At 38.9% G+C, this 24287-nt stretch overlaps 1 protein-coding gene across 2 annotated transcripts in view; it reads left to right on the top strand.

The window, feature by feature from the left end:
- LOC122560101 (thyrotropin-releasing hormone receptor-like) overlaps positions 1-23128 on the top strand; it is a 27151-nt gene extending 4023 nt beyond the window's left edge. For both annotated transcript variants that reach the window (XM_043710336.1, XM_043710335.1), the window contains exon 3: positions 21214-23128. In XM_043710336.1, the coding sequence (XP_043566271.1) occupies positions 21214-21627 (414 nt within the window). In that variant the 3' untranslated portion in view covers positions 21628-23128. The remainder of the gene's footprint in view (positions 1-21213) is intronic.
- Positions 23129-24287: the final 1159 nt, after the last annotated feature.

Raw genomic sequence — 24287 nt, 5'->3', positions numbered from 1 at the left:
CCATTCCCACCCCCATTCACTATTGTACTCTATGCTACTTTTTCCCCAGCCTCACCCTCCTCTCATTTATCTCTCCACCCTTCAGGCACTCTGCTTGTATTCCTGATGAAGGGCTTTTGCCCAAAACGCGATTTTCCTGCTCCTCGGATGCTGCCTGATCTGCTGTGCTTTTCCAGCACCACTCTAACCCAGTCTATTCAGCCTTTCCCTATAGCTCAAAACCTCAAACCTGGTAACATCCTTGTAAATCTTTCCTGAACCCTTTCAAGTTTCATAACATCTTTCCTATAGCAGGGAGACCAAAACTGCACATGGTATTGCAAAAGTTGCCTAATCAATGTCCTGTATAGCTGTAACATTATCTCCCAACTCCTATACTCAATGCACTAACTAATAAAAGTAAGCATTCCAAATGTCGTCTTCATTATTCTATCTATCTGTGACTCCCCTTTCAAGGACCTATGAATCCGCACTCGAAGGTTTATTTGTTTGGTAACACTCCTCAGATCTTACCATTAAGTGTGTAAGTCCTGCCCCGATTTGTTTTTCCAAAATGTAGCATCTCTCATTTATCTAAATTAAATTCCATCTGCCACTCCTCAGCCCATTGGCTCATCTGATCAAGTTCCCATTGTACTCAGAAATAACCTTCTTAGCTGTCCACTGCACCTCCTATTTTAGTGTCATCTGCAAACTCACTAACCATACCTCCCATGTTTACATCAAATCATTTATAAAAATTATGAAAAGCGGTGGACCCAGCACCAATCCTTGTGGCACACTGCTGGTCACAGGCCTCCAGTCTGAATAGCAACCCTCCACCCCCACCCTCTGTCTTCTACCTTTGAGCCAGTTCTGTATCCATATGGCTAGTTCTCCCTGTATTCCATGTGACCTAACCTTGATAACCAGTCTACCATCTGGAACTTTGTTGATCACCTTACTGAAGTCCATATTGTTATGCATATTCTGCAGGGTGAACTGTTCCCGAAGTTCACATTCGGTCTCCCTGATGTAGAGAAGACCACATTGAGAGCACCTGATGCAGGAAACTAGGTTGGAAGAGAGGCTGTGTTCTTTCAGCCCTCTGCCTGTCTACTTTGGATTCCAACATCTGCAGTTTTTTTAAAAAATCTCTATTTAAGTCATAGAGGTCTACAGCATGGAAAAAGGCCCTTCAGTCCATTGAGTCTGTGCCAGTCTAAAGCAATCACCAACTATTCTATTACCATTTACCAGCACTTGGTTCATATCCCGTATGCTTTGGCATTGCAAGTGTACATCTAAATACATCTTAAATATTTTAAGGGCTTCTGCCTTTACCACTCTAATAGACAAGTTCCAAATTCCCACCACTCTGGGTGAATAAAAGGTTCTTCACAATCCCTTTAACCCTCCAGCCTCTTATCTTAAATCTGTTCTCCCTGATCATTAATCCCTCCACAAGGGGAAAAGTTTCTTCCCTTCTATGTCCTTCATAATTTTATACATCTCAATCGTGTCACCCGCTTCAGTCTCCTGTGTTCCAAGGCAACCAACCCCATCTATCAAATCTCTTTTTATGATTAAAACTGTCCAGGCAAGGGCATATCCTGGCAAATCTCCACTGCGCCTTCTGTAGTGCAAAACATATCTCTCCAGCCCAATTCCTTTATTTGTGAGGTATTACTTTCTGATGCATAAACCATATAGGCTTTTGAATTTCCACCCAATGAAACAACAATCTGCAATTAGCTCAATTCATTATTTTTGTACTTCAGCATCAATTTGTAGAGATTTGTGCACTTGAACTCTTTGATCATCCATGGATCATTTTACCATCAAGAATATGTTTTGGCATTTCTTCCATGATTCAGAGTGGATTAAGCCATTGAATTTCACCTACCAATTTTGCTCACTCATTTGGTCTGTTCACATTGCTTTCCAGCTTTCTTCTCCCATTTTCACAACTTATTGTCATTCTCTCTTAATATCACCTGAAAACATGAATATATGACTCTGTATTTCTTTATTTATGATCTTGATGTATATGGTGGAAAACTGAGACTACAATATACATACATCAAGAATGCTACTTATCACATCCCAATAATCAGAACATGCTGCCTTTTTTCCAAATTTGGCTCTGAACTCTTAAAATCATTTATCAACCTTTAATCTTGTCAAAGTGCCTTCTGGGAAGTTATTCTAGATTCTCTCCATTCTCCAAGTTAGTGATGTCCCAAAAAAATCTACAAGTCAAACATGGTCTACTTTCCAGAAATCCATGCTAACTCTTTCGATCTGAAGAGCAGTTTAGTGAGGTTTGTTTTAGAGTTTAAGACAGAGTTTGGCAACCTGCAGCTCAAAAGCCGCCTGCAGATCTTTAACATCTCATTTTCAGCTCTCTTTTTTTCTGGTTGGATTGCATTGCCATGAAAACAGCCTAAAAGAATTCAGTCAAATCCATGCTGTTAGTATGGCAATAAAAGGCTAATCACTATACTGTGCTATATGGTTTCAAATTATGCTATGAACTAAAAACATACATGCACTCTAAATAAATACATTCAAGTCGTACAACTCCACTCTAGTTATAGATTATGCCTTTGGTTTGAAGAACTGGTATTATGGTTGTGAACATTTCTGTTTCTTACTTAGCTAAGATGATAAATCTTTCTAAATATGCTATTAAAAATCCTTCTGCTGTTGTGAAAATCAACAGCTGAAAAAGTTGTTTTAATTCTGTCCCCTTTAAGTAAACATCTGTTTTAAAGATTATTTTACTAACCAATGATCTTAAATGTTATCCATTTATTCTAAAAGTTCTGTTCTAATTATCATAAAACATTCTTTCAGTTTTGTATGCACATTTTTGATTACTTTATAATTTTATGTGGAAATGTGTTCTGTTTCCATTAATTATGCAAATTGCCACATAAAACCTGATGATACGTACATTGGAGATACATATAAAAAGATTCATATATCAAATAATGTGACAATTTACATTAGGACTATTTTAATTTAGATTTTTCTTTACAAAACTGATACTGAACTCAGTATATGTATTTTATTTATTATACAGACAAATACTTCTGCAAGGGAACTTGGAAATTTGCCATGTATCAATGGCAAATTTAAATTGTTTGCTTCCAATGGTTCCAAAACAAGGTTTCTAAAAAAAAAGAGTTGCTGACCCCTGGCTTAGAACTTTAACAACTGAAGTCTTTGATGTTAAAGATTGAACAATTAAAATCAGGGTTGTTTAAGAAATGAGAACTGACGGAGCTTGGATAACTTGGAGAGTTGTGGAGCTGAAGGAGATTACAGAAATAGGGAATGACAAGGTCAAGAAGGAATTGGAAAACAAGGATGAGACTTTCAAAATCAAGGTATTGCTTAATTGAGATTCTTCTGCAAGCATGGGTAATGTAAGCAGCATATGACTTAAGAAAGAAGGTGGTCAGCAGAATTTTTGATAATCTCAAATTTGTGAAGGGTGAGATGTGTCATGCGGGCCAGGATTGTGTTGGATAGACAAGTCTAGAAGTAAGTGAGGTCTGCAGATGCTGGAGATCAGAGCTGAAAATGTGTTGCTGGAAAAGCGCAGCAGGTCAGGCAGCATCCAGGGAACAGGAGAATCGACGTTTCGGGCATAAGCCCTTCTTCAGGAATTCCTGAAGAAGGGCTTATGCCCGAAACGTCGATTCTCCTGTTCCCTGGATGCTGCCTGACCTGCTGCGCTTTTCCAGCAACACATTTTCAAGTCTAGAAGTAACAAAATTAGATAAGTATTTAAGTAACAGATTACTTTAGGCAGAGGTAAAATCCACTGATGATACAGAAGTACAAATAGCTGTTGTTAATGATGACTTAGACAAACAGGAAGTCTCAAGCTTACCTTCGATCATTATGACAATGATATTATGAGCAATCTCGTTCTGCCTCAGACATTTGTGTCAATCACTAATATTAATCTAAACAGATCACGTAAATAAGACAATTCACTACTGAATAATATCAAATTCCTAGTCAATAACAAGAAGTACTTATACCAAGAAATACGGAAGCAACAAAATCTGCACTCCCATAACTAATTTTCCAATTATCTACCTCAACTCTCATGTGGTTAAGATATGTTTGAGACCTTACTTAATTATACAACTTGCAAATACCAATATATTGAATGACATGAATCAGTACTAGGTGTCATGATCAGATCTTGCTCACCAACAAGAGAACCGGAGGAGAACCACATTGCCTTCGTCGCCTGATGGAATTCAATGGCCAGCATCAGAATTTCACAGGGATTACCGAGCCTTGGAATGGAAATCGCCTCCCCAAATATTGTCCCCACCCAAAAGCTGCTGGCCCATCAAAGAGTAGCAGCTTTCCATTCATGTTAGTACAACTGAGAGTGGTGGTAACTGTTGCTAATGCACCACCAGAGGCTCAGGTTCAAAAAGAGACTTCATGCCTAAATGAGTGAAGGTAAAATGGTATCCATGGGATTGAAGAGCCCAGTGCACAGGTGGGGTGATGGAGGCAAAGGGGCTGTGTCTGTTAGGAAGTCACCTTCCCAGTACCTGGCCTCTTGATCAAGCAGTGAGTGCCTTTGGAAGAAGGCATTTTTCCCTGGGAGTCTGCAAACCTAGGTGGCAATGTTTACATTTTGGTCTTGTTGCATGTGAATTTCTGCTTGCTGCTGGTTAAATGCCAACAGGTACGAGAAGAAGCCTTTCAATAGGCATTAATTGTCCATTTAGTGGCCTCAGTTGACATCTGGACAGAATGCCATCTATGACAATTCCCATCCTGAACTTAATTGGATTGCAGTAGGGAGGCAGAGTGTTCCCCATCCGATAGCCTTTCTCCCAATTAAATGCTCTACTATTTTCACTCTCATCTCCAGAACGGCGGTAAATTCTGGTTACTGTATTAGTGATATCGCAGTCTCAGTTAAGATAGATATTTAGGAATAATTTTAATTTCAGTCATGAGCATCCTCCTCCATACATAATGCTACACTCCATTTAATACAGGAATGATTATTGCTGGAAGATATATATGAATATGATAAATATATTTAAAAAGCTTATCTTGATTAATGATATGGTTAAAGTCCAGGGAGATAAAACCTTATACAATAATGCTGACTATGTTCTGAAAACAAATCTGTGACCATATGAATCTTATGAAATCACAAGTCCTAACAATTGTGAACATGATATTTTGTAATGTAACATTTATTTTCTTTCTTTCCTACTCTGATTTCTAATTGGTAATACTTCATTTCAAGTTCACCCATCAACCAATTTAAAAAAACTTTGTCCTCAATAAATCACTTCAAAACCATAACACATTTAAAAATCTACCCAACCAAATAATAATTTTCTCATGATAATTTCCCCCATTTAAATCATTGATAAAGGGGCTGGAGGGATTGCTGCGTACCTACGCAGACAAAGTGAAAATCAAAGGTATAGGAAGTTATAAAGAGTAACGAATCAAATTGCAATATGATACTTTTAATAAAATGGGTAAAAATATTAACGACATTTTGAAAAGTGGGTGAATAGGTGGCGTTGAACAGCAGAGAGATTGGATGGTTCAGGTTCCTGAGGCAGTTAAAGTAGTGTCACAAGGTTGTAAAGTGGAAATAAAAATTGAAATACTCAGTTTTATGGCATGAGCTCTAAAATTTAAGAGCAAGGATTTCATGTTGAAGCTATTTTATCACAAATACATTTAGACATGCTCTAATAAAAATTTATAAAGAAAACCAGAAGGTTGCAGCGCCAAAACAGGCGGTAGAAATGGCCAATGATTCTGAGCTGATCCTCAAATCCAAACCTTCCTTCTGCCGTCCTCAAAAAGACAAGAAAGGTAGAAGCTGGGAAGGTGAAAGGAGGACAAGTAGTTAAGGATGGGAAGGCTCAACTGGAAAGGTGGAAGACCCCCTTATGCCATAAAGAAAACAGCTGAGGGTGGAAGTAATATTTTAAGGTCTAAATATTTCTATTGTCATGTGTGATACTGTCTTGCAGCTTGCTAAAAGTTGTAGGGTCATTCAGTTGGATTTATTGGGAGACACCAGATCAGTTCAAAGAAAGGAACCCTGACAGAGAATACAACAGATTTAAAGGACTGACTGCACTTTTCTGTGGCCACAAGGGAAGTAAACAAAGCACCTCAGAGGGAGTTGTTTTCAAAATGAAAGTAACACCTTATTGTTCAGATGAGACAAGTAAACAATCTATCACCTTTACCCCCACCTCCATCCACCTATTGCACACACAGCTTCCTTCTCCCCAGCTCTACCCACCTCCAATTATCTCTCCACCCCCAAGGCTCCCATCCTCATTCCTGATGAAGGGCTCTGGCCTGAAAAGTCAATTTTCCTGTTCCTTAGATGCTGCCTGACCTGCTGTGCTTTTCCAGCAACACACTCTCAACTCTGATCTCCAGCATCTGCAGACCTCACTGTCCCATACTTAGCGGAACAGTAGCCCATCAAAGTCTTTTCCTGGGGAAAGACATGATGTTTCCACCAGTGAATGATATGAACACCAAACTTTTAGTGAATTATATTAATGGTGAATATATACCCACCCCATTGTACTGAGCACGCATCTACAAGGTGAACCATTGAAAGCACTGTTTCGTGATCCATACAGGGTAGTGAAAAGAATTGGTAAAGTTACTAGCTAACTGACACCCAGATCACCGGAAAAATAATTAGCTGTGTTATATCAATATGTTGAAGCAATATCACTGTTAGGAGGAGGAAGAATAAGTATACATGTGTTAGATAGTAAGATTGGTGGAGGATGAAAAATATAGCGAGGATGAGGCAGAAGGAGGAGAGACAGTTCCCCAAAAAAAAAACAAGCAACTATTTTAACATTGAATTGTTGGGGAGGTTATACACTCTGCGTTTAGGTACAGAGGCAGTAGAATGAAAATACCTGATGAGTTAACTTGCCAAATTTAACATTGTCTTTGGTTCAAAAGGTGTATAACTTTAACCATACATGATGTGGATGTGGAAGAATTCCTTTCTGTGTAACCTAAGTCCAGAGAAAGAGGCCCAGGTGAAACAGAAGTCCAAAGGATGTTGGAAAACTGTCTAATAAAAACCAGTCAAAGCAGCTGGAGTTACTTAATAATCTTATACTGATGCTTGATGGTTGAATCCAACACTACCTCAACTACAAAAAGGTAAAGACTGTCACAAGAGAGGACTCCTACCTAATTCCTCACTTGAGAGACTGTATTGATAGGGATGGCAGTGCCAACTTTATTACCAAATAGTTTTGTTTAAATGATACTGTTATGGACCAAGTCAGACCTTCCAAGAAGGTAGCCCAGACCCTAATTTTGCTAGTTGTTTTAAGCAGGAGTAAAGTGGGTATTCCAGGAGAGATGCCATTGGACAAACCACATAGTTTCAAACAAAACAGAATTTATTTACAAGGTTACTAAATGAAACACAACAACGGAAAACAGAATACTGAATAACGTAACCTCTCCAAAATCCCAACAGATCATCCCAACTTAATGATGCTGTTCCAAGTACTTGCAACAATCCCCATAAATACCCCTTGGTACAAAAGGTAAAATCAAACACATGGTCTTACAAGAAAGAAGTCAGAGAGAAAGTACCAGCCTGGACCTGCTTCTGTGGGTCCAGCAGCTTTTTTTCACACAACTGCTAAAAACGACCCAAAACAGAGAAAAGCTGAGCTGGGAGAACTGGTCACACCCCTTTCATTGTATCAGGTTTTTTTGCAAACTTGAAAACCTTTGCTTGAGGCAGTATCTGTTAGCTGTTATCAAATTGACCCTAAAACCCTATACCCCAAACTTTTCAGAGTCTGTGTCATTTAAGACCTCCCTAAAAAAAACACAAGGACTGCATAAGCCTATGAAAGGAGCAGCTTTGTCACACCTTCCCGTTTAAAAAAAGAAGAACCATCAATATCCAAAGATGGCTTCATTTTAAAACCCCTTCAAAAATTGTTAGTATTCTAAATCACACATCTACATTACATTGACACATTAAATGTGTAAACATGCAAAACCTTCTTCCATTTCAGCCTGTTTTATTCCCACCATCAAATGCCTCTGTTTCTCATTCGTGTCTTGACAATGCATCGGTAATCACCTTTTCATGTCCTGCCACATGCACAATTTTCAAACTGAATGCTGTAACAACAAGCTCCATCTAATCAGTCTGGCGTTTTTGTCCTTAAATTTCTCCACAAACTTCAATAGGTTATGATCAGTGTACATGATCGCCTCAGTTATGTTACTGGTGACATAAACACTGAAATGTTGCAATGCCAACATCAGGCTCAAAGTCTCCTTAACCATCGAATATTTCTACTGTTGAATGTTCAACTTCCTGGAGAAATACCCAATAGGTCTTTCTATTTTCTCGTCGTCCTCTTGCAAGAGCACCGCATTGACACCCGTATCACTTGCATTATAGCCAGCTTGAATAGCTTTGCATATTAAGGTATGGCTAATCCTGGGGCAGTGGTTAGCACAGTTTTCAGGCTGTCGAATGCCTTCTGACAGTCTGCTGTCCACTGAAACTTCTTGCCTTTCTTTAGCAATTCAATGAGTGGAGCAGCCACACTGATAAAATCTGGTACAAATTTTCAATAAAATCCACTCAATCCCAGGAACTGTAGTATTGTTCTTTTCGTCGATGGTATGGGAAACTCCCCAATTACCTTTGTTTTTGCATCCTGTGGAGCCACTTGTCTGTGTCCAGTGACATAGCCCAGGAAGGTACTTGGGCTTTGGCAAAATCACTTTTAGCCAGATTTATCACCAAGTCTGCCTTCCAAAGTTAATTGAACAAGTTTGATAAATGTTGTAAATGTTCCTTCCATCTGTTACTAAAAATCACAAGGTCATCTATATGTATGACCAGTTGAGTAATCTGGCAATGCCCTTATTGATTAGTCTCTAAAATGTGGCTGGTGCATTTTTCATACCAAATGGTATGACTTTAAACTGATATAGTCCATTCAGTGTTACGAAAGTCGAAATTGCCTTTACTTTTTCTGAAAAAGGTACCTCCAATATCCTCTAAGCAAGTCCAACTTAGAAATATAAGCTGCTTGTCCCATCTTCTCAACACAGTCTTCCAAATGTGGAATCAGATATGCATCAGCCTTTGTAACTGCATTGACTTTGCAATAGTCCACACATAACTGTTGGGTAGCATCTGGTTTTGGCACCATTACTCTGAGTGAGCTCCAGTCACTGTAACTTATTTCAATATGTCGTCTTGGAGCTTAGTCTCCTTTTGAACCTGTGCCAACTTTAGAGGGTTATGCCTATAAGGATGTTGCTTACTCAGAACAGCATCTACCATTTCTACATCATGTAATTGCTTCCCAGCTTATTTCCACTATGTCCCCATGTGATAGTAACAACTGTTTCAGGTCATTCCGATTTTCCTCTGGAAGGTAATTCTATTAATCTATACCAATTTTTGACAACTTCCTCATTGTCCAATTTAATTTGAGGAATGTCCAACTCAAAATCCTCTGAACTGGGTTCTTCACTGTGTTGTAATCAATAACACATTCTCCTTTTGCTTTCCTTCCCTGTCAAAATACCTTTTGAGTATATTCACTTGACACACTGTGAGATTTCTTTCTGTGTGGAGTCCCTATCAAGTAGTTCACTTCACTCAATTTCCTTTTGACATGATAAGGTCCACTAAACCTTGCTTTTAAAGGTTCACTTATCACTGGAAGTAACACTAATACTTTATCCCTGATAGCAAAATTGTGAACTTTCGATTTCTTGTCTGCTTCTTGTTTCATTATATGCTGTGATATGTTTATATGCTTTGTAGCCAACTCTCTAGTTCTATTTAATTGTTCCCTTAAATTTGACACATAGTCCATTCTGACTTACCAAGTTCTCCTTAACCAATTTTAACGGCCTTCTCATTTCACGCCCAAAAACTAATTCAAATGGACTGAATTTAGTTGATTCATTTGATGCATCTCTGATCATGAAAAGCACAAACAGAATTCCCTTATCCCAATCATCTGGATAGTCTTGACTACAAGCCCTCAACATGGTCTTTAGTGTCTGATGCACCTTTCTGCTACTCCCTGTGATTCTGGATGGTATGCAGTAGATTTGAATTGTTTTATTCTTAAGCTGTCCATAACTTCCTTGAATAATTTTGATGTGAAATTTGACCCTTGATCTGATTGTATCTCTGTTGGTAGCCCGTAAGTAGTGAAAAGCTTAAGTAAATTCCTCTACAATCCTTTTAGCTGTGATATTGCGTAATGGAATTCCCACTGGAAATCTAGTTGACACATCCATAATTGTGAACAAATACTGATTCCCATTTTTGTTTGAGGTAGGGGACTTACACAATCAAGTAAGACTCTTGTAAAAGGTTCCACAAATGCAGAAATTGGTATTAAAGGTGCAGGCTTTATCACTGCCTGTGGTTTTCCAATTACCTGATTACATGACACGTCTGGAAAACTCCAACTACATCTGTGTGCAGTCCGGGCCAGTAAAAATGTTTTTGTACATTAGCCTGTGTTTTCCTCACTCCTAAATAACCCTCTAGTGGTAGTTCATGTGCCATTTGCAACACGTCCTCTCTATACCCCACTGACAATACAAGTTGATGAACGTCTGCCCATTCCTCATTTGCCTGAATAGTAATGGTCTCCAATTTCCTATTAGGACATCATTTTCAAGATAATAATATTCAGGGATACATTCAGTTTCCTTTTCTGTGTATGCCTTTTGATACAATTGCTTTAAGTTTTCAGCTTTCTGCTGTAACTCAGTTAATGTATTTGAGCTAAAGATGTCAGCTTTGTTGTCTATCTGCTCCTGGCTTGTGCCAACCATCTGATCAAACAGGGTCTTTGCTAATTCCACTTCAACTTTCCTATTTGTACTCTTTGATCTCTCCTGTTTCAGCTGATGACTTTGTGACCCCATAAACTTACAGTGAGGAAAAATCTCAATCTGTATTCTGCAATAGTTCAGTTGCTTTAATTTCCACTGGCTTTTCAACCACAGTAGGCAGCACTCCTACGTGTGAACCAGTTATATCATTGGCAATAACAAATTATATTCCTGGTGCTGAGAGTTTGTCCAGTACTCCTACCCCAAATTCTTCACTGTTCACTGGTCACTCTAACCTCAATTTACATAACTGAGCGCTTTTTATCTCATTGTCAATTCCCGTTACCTGTACCTTTTCTGGCAATTGTCCTTCAGAAGTACATATCTCCTCACCTTTCAGCATGACAGACTGAAAGGATTCTGCGTCTCTTAATATTTGTAATCTCTTTACCTGTGGCTCCTGGCCTATGCGAATAAACTTTACCTTCACATCTGCCACTTCCTCCTCAACCAACTTCTGACCAGCTTGTAAATTCTGATTCAGCTTTCTAGCCTCCACTGTGCTTTTTGCTACCATTCTGACAAAATTCACTGGCTTATCCTGTTTTCCTACATCTGGTTGCCCAGTGCTTCTCCTAACCCACCAACACTGTGAATTCATGTAACCTACTTTATGGCAGTGAAAACAATGAAGCTTTTAAACTTCTCTGTTCCCTTTAACAGTTTGCTTATTACCTGTGGTAGGTTATCCTTATTATGTTCACTGTGATCTACCTTTCCCTTTCCACGTGAGGATTTCTCTTTTCCCCAATTTCGATTCCACATGGATTGAAATTGATTCTGGAACACAAACTTTGCTTTATGGACCAACTCATAACCATCAACCATTTCAACTGCTAATCTTGCCATTTTAACTCTGCTCTTCCACATCAGTTCACCCTACTTCAGAAAATGAATTTTTGAACTCCTGTCTAAGTGCCAATTTCTGAAGTTCAAACTCCCTCTCTTTCTTCCTCCCCTTTCTCTCCTTTTCTCTCTCTCTCTTTCCTTTTCTCGCTCTTCTCTCTCTCTCTTTCCTTTTCTTTCTCCTCTGCTTTTAATCGCAATTTCTTGTATTTTGCCTCTAACTCAAGCTGCTTCATTTTCAATTGAATTTTTGCCATTTCTAAAGATTCTGATGGCATTTCTAGCAAATTTAAATGCTGAGCTACTGCTGTAATTATCTCTCCTTTTCTCATGGAAAAAGGTAGCTCCAACTTCAGCTTGTCTGCTAACTCCAGCAGCTTGGCCTTAGTCACCTTTTGTAAAACCCCCAAGGTCACTTCTTCCACCTCCAGAAAACTCTTGCTGACTGAAAGAGCCATTATTATCCCAAGCACTGTTTAAACCAACCAAAATCAACACCCGGAACAAAAGACACTAGCGCCTACTACTCACTGCCTTCGGGACCAACAACTCTAATTCCAGTTTGAAACTATAGAACAAATCCCACAAAGAGCCCTTAATCTGTTATGGACCAGGCCAGACCCCTTCAAAACATTTCAAGCAAGTAGCCCAGACCCTAACTTTGTTAGTTATTTTAAGGTGGGTTAAAGTGGATGTTCCAGGAGAGAATCAGCTGGTCAAACCACTAAGATTTAAATAAAATCGAATTTAATTCTAAGATTACTGAATGAAACGCAAACAGAAAACAGAATACCAAATAATGTAACCTCTCCAAAACCCAACAGCTCATCCCATCTTAATGATGCTGTTCCAAATACCTGCAGCAATCACCATAGTCACTCCTTGGCACAAAAGGTTAAACACAAGTTCTTACAGGAGAAACGTCAGAGGATGAGTACCAGCCTGGACCTGCTTCTATGGGTCCAGCAGCTTTCTTTCCACATACTGCTTAAAAAAACCCCAAAACAGAGAAATGCTGGGTGGGGACAACAGGCCACACCCCTTTAATTTTATAAGTGTTACTTTTTTAACTTGAAAGCGTTCTGCCTCAGGCAGTATCCGTTACTGTTATCAAATTGGCCCTAAAACCCTATACCCCAAATCTTTTGGAGTTTGTGTCATTTAAGGCCTCTCTTAAAAAAAAAACAAGGATTACATCATCTTATTAAAGGAGCAGCTTCATCACAATACCATCAAGTTAATTAACAGCCAGAATTAAAGATATATTGACCTGTATCACAAATCATGATAATTTCCAATGCTGTTTGATGACATTCAGGCTTGGCAATTACCCTGGAAATGTTTGAGGGACAGATGAAACAAATCATAGCCAGTATTCCTAATTGTGCAGTTTATCTTGATGATGTACTGATATACAGTGAAATTTGGAAGCATCATGACTGAAATAATTTTTTAAATGAACTGTCACCTGGTTGATTTGTTGATAAGCCTTGCCAGAAATGAATTTGCAAAGGCACAAATTTAGAATTATTATAGGGCAAGTGCTACCAAAAAAAAGTTCAGGATTATATATAAACAAGGAATGAGAATGAGAGTGTCAACATGTCTTAGTTTTGCTTTTTTTAAGTTTTGTTGTGTCTACACTTCATAAAATCTTGGTAAGAACACAGTTAGATTCTTGTCATAATTCTATGCTCCATACTACAGAAATATGTTGAGGTAATATAAACAATAGTTCACTGGATTGGTGCTTGCTATGACCAAATACAAAAATGTCTTTAAAAAATTGGTGTTATTTTAATCAGAACAGAGGAAATAATTGACAGAAACATCCCAGCCACTGAACTCTGTGGGACAATGGTTATAATTGAAATATCAAGCAAGGTCCTTCTTCATGTCAAGACTGAAAAGTCGCATTTTATGGTCAAGTCCTAGATGTCAAGACAAAATTATTTAGACTGTATGTAGTGGTATATGTGGAGCGTACTCAAGATGTTAGTTCCTGATGTCCAACACAGAGGTCTTTTGGAGCAAATGGTGGTTGAACCTGCTCTGGTTTCTAGCTTGAATTTTCCTGATGGCCAGTTGCTTTGATGAGATTGCAACCAGTGGTGAGTTGGTTATCAATGCCTTTCACAAGCAATAATGACATCAGTTGGGAACTCACCACTGCCTAGTAAGAATCTCATGATGCTGCACAGGAAAAGCAACAAGATATGGGCAAGATGATCTCTGAACATCCTGCTTGACTTTATCAGCTATTTCACTATCATCCACATTGCTCAGAGCCTGGTAAGATTCCACACCTAGTTTGTTTTATATGTGTAAATATAAAATAGCATTAGCTATTTATGTAAGTCTTTTTTCTCATACACTCATTTTGTACTACAATATCATTAGTACAGTTTAATTCAGTTTATTGTTGGGACATAATTTTTGCAAAATTAAATTATCCCAACTTTTTTGAGATTACTTAGAATAGATGTTCCAGTCAAATGAACAACAGAAGTATAAATACAAACAAGTTCTCATGTAACTTAATAAATATTCATGTTAGGATCATCCAATGTGATAATATCAGAGACCTTTTTAAGTATTTGATAGTGGCTATTTGCTTGAAACAGCCTTTATAATACTTTGCTTTGTTAGTATTGTATAACAAATTGTGTTTAACAAATCGTTTATAAAGGAGTTGTAACATGAAAATTTAGAACTAATACTTTTGCTTTCCTTCAGGGCTTTTTAAATTTAAAACTTCACACAATGTTATCTTCACAGTTACTTATATGTTGTAGATCATGAATTTGAATTATAAGGAGTGTAACAGTTTTAAACAATAAGACACAGAGAGTTAATTCATCTTGGATCAACCCTAACCCATCTCGGAGAAAATTGGAAATAACATGTTTCCAGCCCATTTTACACTGCACACAATATTTTTGTCATTGGGAGATAAGTTTTACAAAATTTAAATATTATGTTTTTTTTTGAGATGATTGAGAATAGATGCTGCAATCAAATGTACAACAAAAACATAATTACAAACAAGATCAGCCGAGTCAAATCTCTACCCACCAGCTGCAGCACCATGTTTCAAATCAAAAATAATATCGAAGGAAAATGAGGATAATTTGACCAAGTTCAATGCAAGAGTCTGCTGCCATATTGTTGAATCAAGCTCTTGAATTCCATTATGTCAATGGAGATATTAATATTTATGGTTTGTTTAAGCAAATCATTGTACCTGTACACAACTTGTCATGAGCTGCTGTGTGTGTACCTGTGCACAAAGTATCTTTGTAATAGTCTTTCGCTGCTGCTTGCTGCTGGGTGCTGCATTGCAGGTCTAGAGCAAACACCCTCAAAATATTAAGAAGGTAGCCTAGACTCTAATGTTTTCTTATTTTGAAGGAAAGTATAAGGCGTTGTATTCCAAATGCAATTCGATTGGTTAAACTACTTGTCTTTAAGTGCAAAACACTTTATTTATACGCTACAGTTAAAATGCAGACAATTGTGCAATGGGAAAGAAGAGCTGAGCCTGAGGTCCTGAGGATAAATGGCTGGACTGATGGAGTGCAGGTGTGTGCACTGTGAGGGTGCTAGACTTGGTCATCCAGTCTGTTCAGCAAGACAGCCAGACTATCGTATGCCCAGAAGTAACTGGGTCCCCTTAGTGTGGCTACACTTCCTGCAGCTTCTGCGTAATGCCAGCCATTGCATCCTGCCTGCCCCTCCTGTTCCTCCCTGTGCATGTGGACAGAGCCCCCAGTCACTGACACCAGAAGGTCGTCGCCTGTCTGGGTCGAACAAGTGCCCAGTCATCAATAGTTCTGATTGTCAAGGCCTGAGTCATTTCTTCCTTGACCAGCCGTAGCATTGTTGCAACGAGATGCTCACCAGCTTGTGCTCCCCAGGCTAAATGACAGTATCTGGGCTGATGGAGGGCTGTAGGAGGCAGCCTTGCCAATGCTTTTGCTGAGGTCTCAATCTTCCTGACCTCAGAGGTTGATCAGGCCGTTTCTGTACCAAGGTTTAGTACATCCTGCTGCTGCCAGTAGGACATGAGAGAGACCGTGTCATGGGTTAGAAATGGTGAGCAATGAATGTCCCTGACAGCGGGCTGCAGTGGAATGAAGAACGGTATGTTCTTAGGTAGCAGGATATGCATGTCTCAGCATCCCTGTAGGAGTAGTTCCAGTTTTCTCCAGCAAGGACAGTCTTGTGTCCTCCTAGGAGTTGAGAAGTCTGATGTTTGATACCTCTCTACCTATCCAAGACCTTTCTGCTCTATTATGGGCTGGCTTCTCCTGTCATGAGAGCAAAGGAGGGATTCTGTGAGGTGAAAGTGAGTGATATGGCTGTTAGTGAGGTGCTAGTGGAGGATTTGTGATGAGGTCTCCCGAGGGAGTGAATAGGCAGCGGAGAGACCAGGCAGTATTAATGATCCGGGGGGTTGGTGGTGTGGAGATAGGGGTGTGAGAGCTTGTGAGGGAATAAGGAGAGTGCCAGAGCATGAAAGTTAACGGGAGGTGGGTGCAGCTGCAGAGGCAGAGTGTGAGTAATCTAGTAAAGGGAAGAGTGTGCTCTTAACCCATTGGAGCAGGAAGACTTTTAATGTTATTGTGGGATTTCTGGCTGTTCTTCTGCATTGTGGAGACTTCACTGACCCAGGTGGTGACCTTGGACCAAGCTGTCATGGTCTGGTGTCACGCTCGCTTCTGTTGACTGATCCTCCATAAGAGTACGTCCCTTCTTTGCACCATCCTATATCCACCAAGACCTCCAGATCTCTGCTAGAGCATCTCCACACCACCTTCCCCCTTTCTGTCATCTTCACACTGAATGTCTATCACCAAGCTGAGCAGCTTCACAATGTTAGTGCCTATCTGAGTGCACAGTGGCCTTCTACATATGGTGCGGGCAACAGGATTTTTGGCAGATTTCTGCTGAGGGACAGTTCATTCAGGAACAGCGCTTGTAAGTTGGGGCTAGATTCAGATGAGAGGGATGCCACTGGGCCAAGGTAAGTTGTCAATGAGATGGAACAAACAGAAATAGAAAGTGCTGGAAAAACACAGCAGGTCTGGCAACATCTGTGGAGAGAGAGAGAAACACAGTTAAGTCACAGTTAGCACTAAAAGCAGTTGAGAGATAGTGGTATTGATGTTGATGTCAGGGGCTAGGGTTATGTGGGGAGAGCAGAGAGACAGATAGATGAAGTTGGTTCCCAGACACAGAGAGAGAGAGAGAAAGAGAAAGGGAAGCTGACAATGGGACATCTGATTGTAAACCAAAGAACAGAAAAGCTGAATAGGTGATAGTGGTGACAATGAATAATTGAAAATGGGAGCTGAAATTGCTGGGAGCAATTCATAAGGAACTGAACCTGTGGTATAGGTGCGGTAATGAACATGGATGGAGGTGTTCATGGTCTGAATTTGTTAAAATCAAGATTGAGTTCTGAAGTGTCGAAGGTACTTAGGTGGAAGAGGAGGTTTTGTTCCTCCAACATATCTTGAGTCTTGCACTGAGACTGAAATGTTGGCCAGGGATCACGGTTATGTGTTGAAGTGGTAAGCAACTGGAAGCTTGACTCCTTTTTTATGGGCAGATTATAGGTGATCGGCAAAGTGCCCACCCAGTCTACGTTTTATCTTCCCAATGCAGAGGACACCATATTGTGAGCAGTCAATAGAGTAGACTATATTGTTATGAAGATGTGGGTGAACTATACCTTTTTAAGAGAGTTAAAAGCTAGCAGTAACAGCACCAAATGTTCTCAATAAGACACAATTGGAACCAGCTATTGGAGTAGCTGGTTGCCTGGAAACAACAAAAAAAAATTTGAATTAGGCCAATCAGTTTAAATTATTCCCTGAAAAATACCAAATCCCAATCAAGTTTGAATTGAGTATATTGAGAATCTTAAAAGCCAATTACACAATCCGATGCTTTAGGGTATAATACAGGGGAAAATTGAACAGTTGGAGGAGAACCACCAAGGCCCAGCATGTAAGCAGACTGACTGAAAAATAATTTTCTTAAACGGTACTTTTTTTGATCAGTAACCAGTGAAGCAGAAATCCCTAAGAAAAAAAAGACACAGGAAGATCCAGCCTCAGGCGACTGTCTGTGTGGAGTTTGCACATTCTCCCCGTGTCTGCGTGGGTTTCTTCCGGGTGCTCCGGTTTCCTCCACAGTCTCCAAAAATGTGCAGGTCAGGTGAATTGGCCGTGCTAAATTACCCATAGTGTTAGGCTCATTAGTCAGAGGGAAATGGGTCTGGGTGGGTTACTCTTCGGAGGGTCGGTGTAGACTGGTTGGGCCGAAGGGCCTGTTTCCACACTGTAGGTAATTTAATCTAATCTAATCAAATAGAACCGAAAGCTGCCTGGTTTTATGATAGGAAGTTTTGTTTTGTAAATCTTAAGTGGGAGTTTTATCGGACGAGTATTATAGAAGGGAAAGTAAAAGATAGGTTATAGTAAGGACGTGAATAGTTGTTAGTTAATTATTCTCTGTTATACTTTAAGAATTAAAGTTGTTAATATTTACTTTAAATAGATCTTGGCGGCACGAATTCTTACAGATCTGTGATGACATGGAAGATTTCATTGGGTTGTGGGGGTATGTGTTGGGAGTGGACCAGTGTGTCGTGGAGGGAATGGTCCCTGCGGAATCCTGATAAGGGAGGAAAACATGAGTCTGGTGATGTCATTCTGCTGGAGGTGGTAGAAATAGCAGCTTATGATCCTTTGGAAGCAATGGCTGCTGGGATAGAAAGTGAGGACCAGGGGACTCTATCATTGTTGTGGGAGGGAAGGGAAGGAATGAGAACAGCTGTGCGTTAGATGGGTTGATCATGGCTGAGGACCATGATAGTAGGGAATCTTCTGTTTAGGAGAAAGGAAAAAGGAGAAAAATGACCGAGCCCCTCCACCCAACATCACCACAAACTCCCCCACCCTGGGGGAAGGTGACATCATCAAAGAAAAGTGCAAAGATTCAGAGAAACTGGGAGAATGGAATTGAGTCTTTACAGGAGATAAGCTGCGAGGAATGAGATAAGTTTAGTAAGAAATGGTGAGAAATCCCACTAGACCTCACAGTGGAAAAACCCTCAAAAGATTTGATGTAATCAAAGAATTCAGCCCCATATTATAGCCTATGCTTCAAATATACATAATTGCAATATCACTTTGTTCACTGATGTTTTCGATAAAACTGGACATTGTTCATACTTTTAATCTGTTCAGTCATGTAATGACATACCTCTGGAGTAAGTGAGACTTGAAACTGGGCCTTCTGGAAGTAGGGACAAGAGCCCCCTCTTTAATTTCACTAACTCCTTGATGGGATTTGAACCAAGAGTTTTAACTTAGCTCTATGGATTACTTGTTCAGTAATATTATCACTAATCCACCACCTCCCCAAGACGGCAGGAGAGAGCCCATCGCTTTAACTGTGGGGCTGCGGTTACCAACCCACAAAATCTGTTTACACTGTTAGTTATTCTTGGCAGCATATATGTTTTTAATCAATTTGTCATGTCTCACCTCTGGAACAAGTCGGACTTCTGGCTCCAAGGTAGGGACATTACCAGTGCACCACAAGTACTCCATAAACATTTTGAATCAACGTCTTTTAGCATGTTATGAGGCATCTTGAGGACAGGTGAGATTTGAACTCATCCCTCTGGCTTATAAGAAGGGATACCATCACAGTCCACAACCTGTGGATTGGTCATTACACGATAGCCCTCTCATATTGGTTTTCGTATTCATTGCAAAAGAACTGATTCTGCTCATAGTGAAATTTCTCACCAAAAAACTCATTGTATCTTGGACTTAGCCAATAAAACCTTAAGGTTCAGTCCAATATTACAACAACGACAAGATGTCACAAGTGCTTCCTTGTCTGTAGAGCACTTTGAAACATTCTTTGGTTAATAAAAACATTGTGCAAAACCAAATTCTTTCTCTCTTACTTCAGTTGGTATTTATGGTACAATATTTAATTCTGGTGTTTCTACGTCTGATACAGCTAATTATTTTTTATGCACTCATTAATTTTATGGCTTTGAGATTTGGAAACATTTGGGTTTCTCTTTCTAAATAATTTCTTGCTTCATTTAACTTACCGCATATTTGACACAATGTATTGCTTTTTTCCTCTGTTATTTTCCGTCATTATTCTATCCTCTTTCTCCTTGTGGGATTAGCAGCAAGGCAAATGTTTTTCTTTGTGTTGCCAGGGCTTGCAATTTTTTTCTGACTTCCATATGGTTTATCTATAATATTGAGTGCTGATTTACACCCTCTCCTGAGAATTCATGGTTACATTTCTTTTGTACTCTGCGTTCTGGACAATGTTTTCCTTTGACTTTTCTTATCATTAGAAAACTTACATTGATTCTAAATACTCTTTCTTTCTCATGCTTCTCTTTCTTCTGCTGCACACACAGAGGTACAAACAGACACCGAGCGAGGCCTGATTACTTACCTGATATTAAATCAGCAGTCATCCTGGAATTTAATATTTACAATACAAGGACAATTAACAAAAGAAGCTGTTCAATCTTCCTGAACGGTTTATAGATAACGAGGGTGTGGACTTGATGAAGAACAGCGAGTTCTCTCCATGTAATGGCCAAAGATCAGGCATCAAGCAACACAACAGACACAGGATAACTGGTCACCCATCTCATTGCTATCTGTGTGGTCATACTCTGCACAAATTGACTGTCCCATTTGCCCACAAACTAACAGTGATACCAAAGCACTCTGAAATAGCCTGAATCTTTGAAAGCTGCTGCATATATAGAAACCCTTTATTTATTTTCTTTCACCATGCATGCATTTTGGCAATGCAAATTATAACAACAAATAGTGTTTGCATTGTTCGGTGTACGTGTAAGGCCCTCAGTTTTTTCTTTAGTTCTTGGAAGGAAAGTAAAGTACCCTGTCCAATCAAACAGTTCCATTTTTTTTTTGAAAGCTGTAGATTTCTAGGTAATGATAGCCCAGAAAAACCTCAGAGAAATAAATTTACCAATTCAAGATTTAATGTAATCGGGGCGGCACGGTGGCTCAGTGGTTAGCACTGCAGCCTCACAGCAACAGGGTCCCAGGTTCGATTCCAGCCTTGGGAGACTGTCTGTGTGGAGTTTGCACATTCTCCCCATGTCTGCGTGGGTTTCCTCCGGGTGCTCGGGTTTCATCCCACAGTCCAAAAATGTGCAGGTCAGGTGAATTGGCCATACTAAATTGCCCGTAGTGTTAGGTGTTGGGGAATCGGTCTGGGTGGGTTGCTCTTTGGAGGGTTGGTGTGGACTTGTTGGGCCGAAGGGCCTGTTTCCACACTGTAAGTAATCTAATAATCCATTTTTTTCTCTCCTATATGCATTTTCAGGTCACTAAAATGTTGGCAGTGGTGGTTATCCTTTTTGCTCTCCTCTGGATGCCCTACAGAACCTTGGTGGTTGTCAACTCCTTCATGAATACACCCTACTTGAACACTTGGTTTCTGTTATTCTGCAGGATGAGCATTTATCTGAACAGCGCCATCAACCCTGTCATTTACAATCTAATGTCTCAGAAATTTCGTGCTGCCTTCAAAAAACTTTGCAAATGCAAACAGTCACGGGCAGAAAAGCCTTCTGCCTATAATGTACCTGTTTACTACAGTGTAATGAAAGATATGTCCCATGAAAGTCCAGATCATGATCTAACAGAGCAAGAGGATATTAATGGCTATCCAATTCCTAATAAGAAGTTAAATTTTGATAATACTTGCTGTGATACTAGCACATTTAGTGTTGCCTGAAATAATAATGATCAACTTATAAAAAATAGAAAGAGAAAATTAAATACCTATTTGGCAAGCATATGGCTTAAATAATCTTTTATTATTTCCTTTTGCTGATGCAATATAATATTATATAACACTATATAATATTCTCAAAATGAATATTAATTCCTTGTCCTTGACAGTTTTAAAGCAAAATATATTCAACATTTTATAGAGACAATTCATGTACTGGAAATTAATGTTGGCACAGTACAAGTAATTAGCTGGATGAGTGCAAACATTATTTGTAGGAAAATTATAAACTTGATTTAGTATTTGAACTTATGCTTGAGCTCTCAATAACAGAAGAAATTTCCTGCACTCACTACCCAACACACAGCTTATTTGTAGTCAGCACAACATTGGACTAAGAACAGTCTAGAAATCTCCTGAAGCTCTGCAATTTCAAGAATTTTCTAGAGTGTGTGGTAACCCTTCATACAGGGACCTACACTACAATTGTTCTATTATTATGAATCTTTCCTGACTGTTAACAGAAAAGATGTTAAACCTGGATAATTTTAGGACGTCACCTAAAATAAATAGGTATTTATTGAAATATTTACAATGTTCTTTGAATCTTTATTTATGGTAGCTTTATGACAATCATGAATAAAATAAAGTGCCATATCTTTATGTAACTAAATGATAAATAATAGTACTTTTCAATAGTTACCTATTTTTGTTTAACATAAGCCAAGAAGTTTCCATTATTAAAATTAAAAACAAAAGTGTGCCACGGTACAAAAATGCTTAAGTAATCAAAGATATTGGTTTGACATTTATCTTTTGTTCTATAGCACACAGACTTCTAAATCCAATTCTGATAATTCACAGAATTACTTTCTGTTGCTGGGTTTTAAATGATGTATGCTAATGTGTGTAATTTGCTAATGTTTATTTCGAAATGTCCTCAAGCAAATGTTGCAGCACTGCATATTTATTAGGACTAGGACCTTGATGAAACAACACAATGCACTTTTTGTGAATGTTAATATTGTGTGATCATACTATAGATTAATTTATTGAACTCATTATCAATTATTGCCATTCTTTTGTCAGCACTGTGTATCGTACGCAATTGTTTAAAATGTAAGTAGATCACATGACATACAACAAACTATTCCTACAGCTTTAAAGTAGTTTTGTGAATTTAGTTGAGGCTAGAATGCCAATAAGCCTCATAGTCATGCCTGCAATTATTTATGCTCATAGTGCAAACCAGAAATCAAATGTAGTTTGGGAATTTTATCTTGATTTGAATAGTAAACTGATTTAATGTATATTTCAATAGAAAGTATCATCACTGGAACAGATTTAAGATCTTTAATTTGCATAAAATATAAATCAAATGATTCCAAGTATTCTGTATGTTTTGAATTGTAAAATTGTAAGGCTGTATGTAATGTTCAGTGAATGTTCTTGTTCTTAAGTATTTGTCCATTAAAGCGATGAATACAATGATCTTGTCACTAATTGATATCAGAATATCTAATAATATAGAATGTTGTCTTTTCTTAAAGCCCATTGCCATCAAACGCCTTATTTTCTCACCTATTACCTTTCAGTTCAAAAGCTGTTTAATTGCATTGTCAATTTACTTGCTTTTATAGAGATTTTACATTTATATAATAATATAGCACCTTTTCATAAAAATGAAGAAAATAAAGTAAACATTTGCAGTGTGTGACCTTAGAAAAATAATATTCAAAGTAAATGGTTGAAGATCTTTTGGCAGAATTAGACAAATAGGTAGCAATTTTATCAGCATGATGGTGGCACCCAGCGGCGAGTCTAACAAATGGGAGCAAACCTGCTTCAGCCATTAATGTGAAGACCAGCCTCATTCATTGATGGTCTGCCAACTGATCAGTTGCTGTTGTGACGCACGTCCATTTGACGAATGGACATGTGTGCTCCAGAGGTGCCAACCAATCAGAAGACCAGCAATGATGATCATTGTTGGGACTGACAAGGAACCATGGGAGCAGGCCATTGCGGCTAGGGGTGTGGTGATGAGGGCAGTGAGGAGGGTTGCTCTAGGATAGATCATTGGCATCATTGGGCCCTACCATGGGACATGGAATGCCCGAGTAAGAGGATGTTTTGAGCCCACTGGGAGACTACCAAGATCACCAGGATTCCCACTCCCAAAAGGCATAACACCTACATAGTACAGTAATTAATTTTGTTACTTATTATGGACATATTCAAGCAGCTAAGGTAACAGCATTGGGAGTTTAAAGGAACCCTGCCTCTAGCTATCATCCTTTGTTATCACTGTGATAAATGGGAACACATTTAGGAAAGAAATCCCTAACTTCAGTTTGCATGCTTTAATGAAATATGCACTGCAAAAATTATGTTACATCATTTCCCTTTTACTAAGAACCCATACATAATGATTAATGGTTGGAGTTTGTGAATTAACACCCTTGCTGCATTTAATTAATAACTACATTTGCAATGTTTTTGAGTTATCAGGAAAATACAGACATAAGCCTGTTGTCAGGCCATATTTGAAAGAATAATGAACATTTTAGTTTCATGTCAGCTGTTTTGTTACAGATGTGTGAAGACTATAAACTTTGATCCTTGAAGCTTTAATTGCAGATTTTGCTACAACTGTGAAAATG

This window comes from Chiloscyllium plagiosum, chromosome 20, assembly GCF_004010195.1.
Source record: "Chiloscyllium plagiosum isolate BGI_BamShark_2017 chromosome 20, ASM401019v2, whole genome shotgun sequence".
Taxonomy (NCBI): domain Eukaryota; kingdom Metazoa; phylum Chordata; class Chondrichthyes; order Orectolobiformes; family Hemiscylliidae; genus Chiloscyllium; species Chiloscyllium plagiosum.
This window is presented reverse-complemented; position numbering and strand designations above follow the sequence as displayed.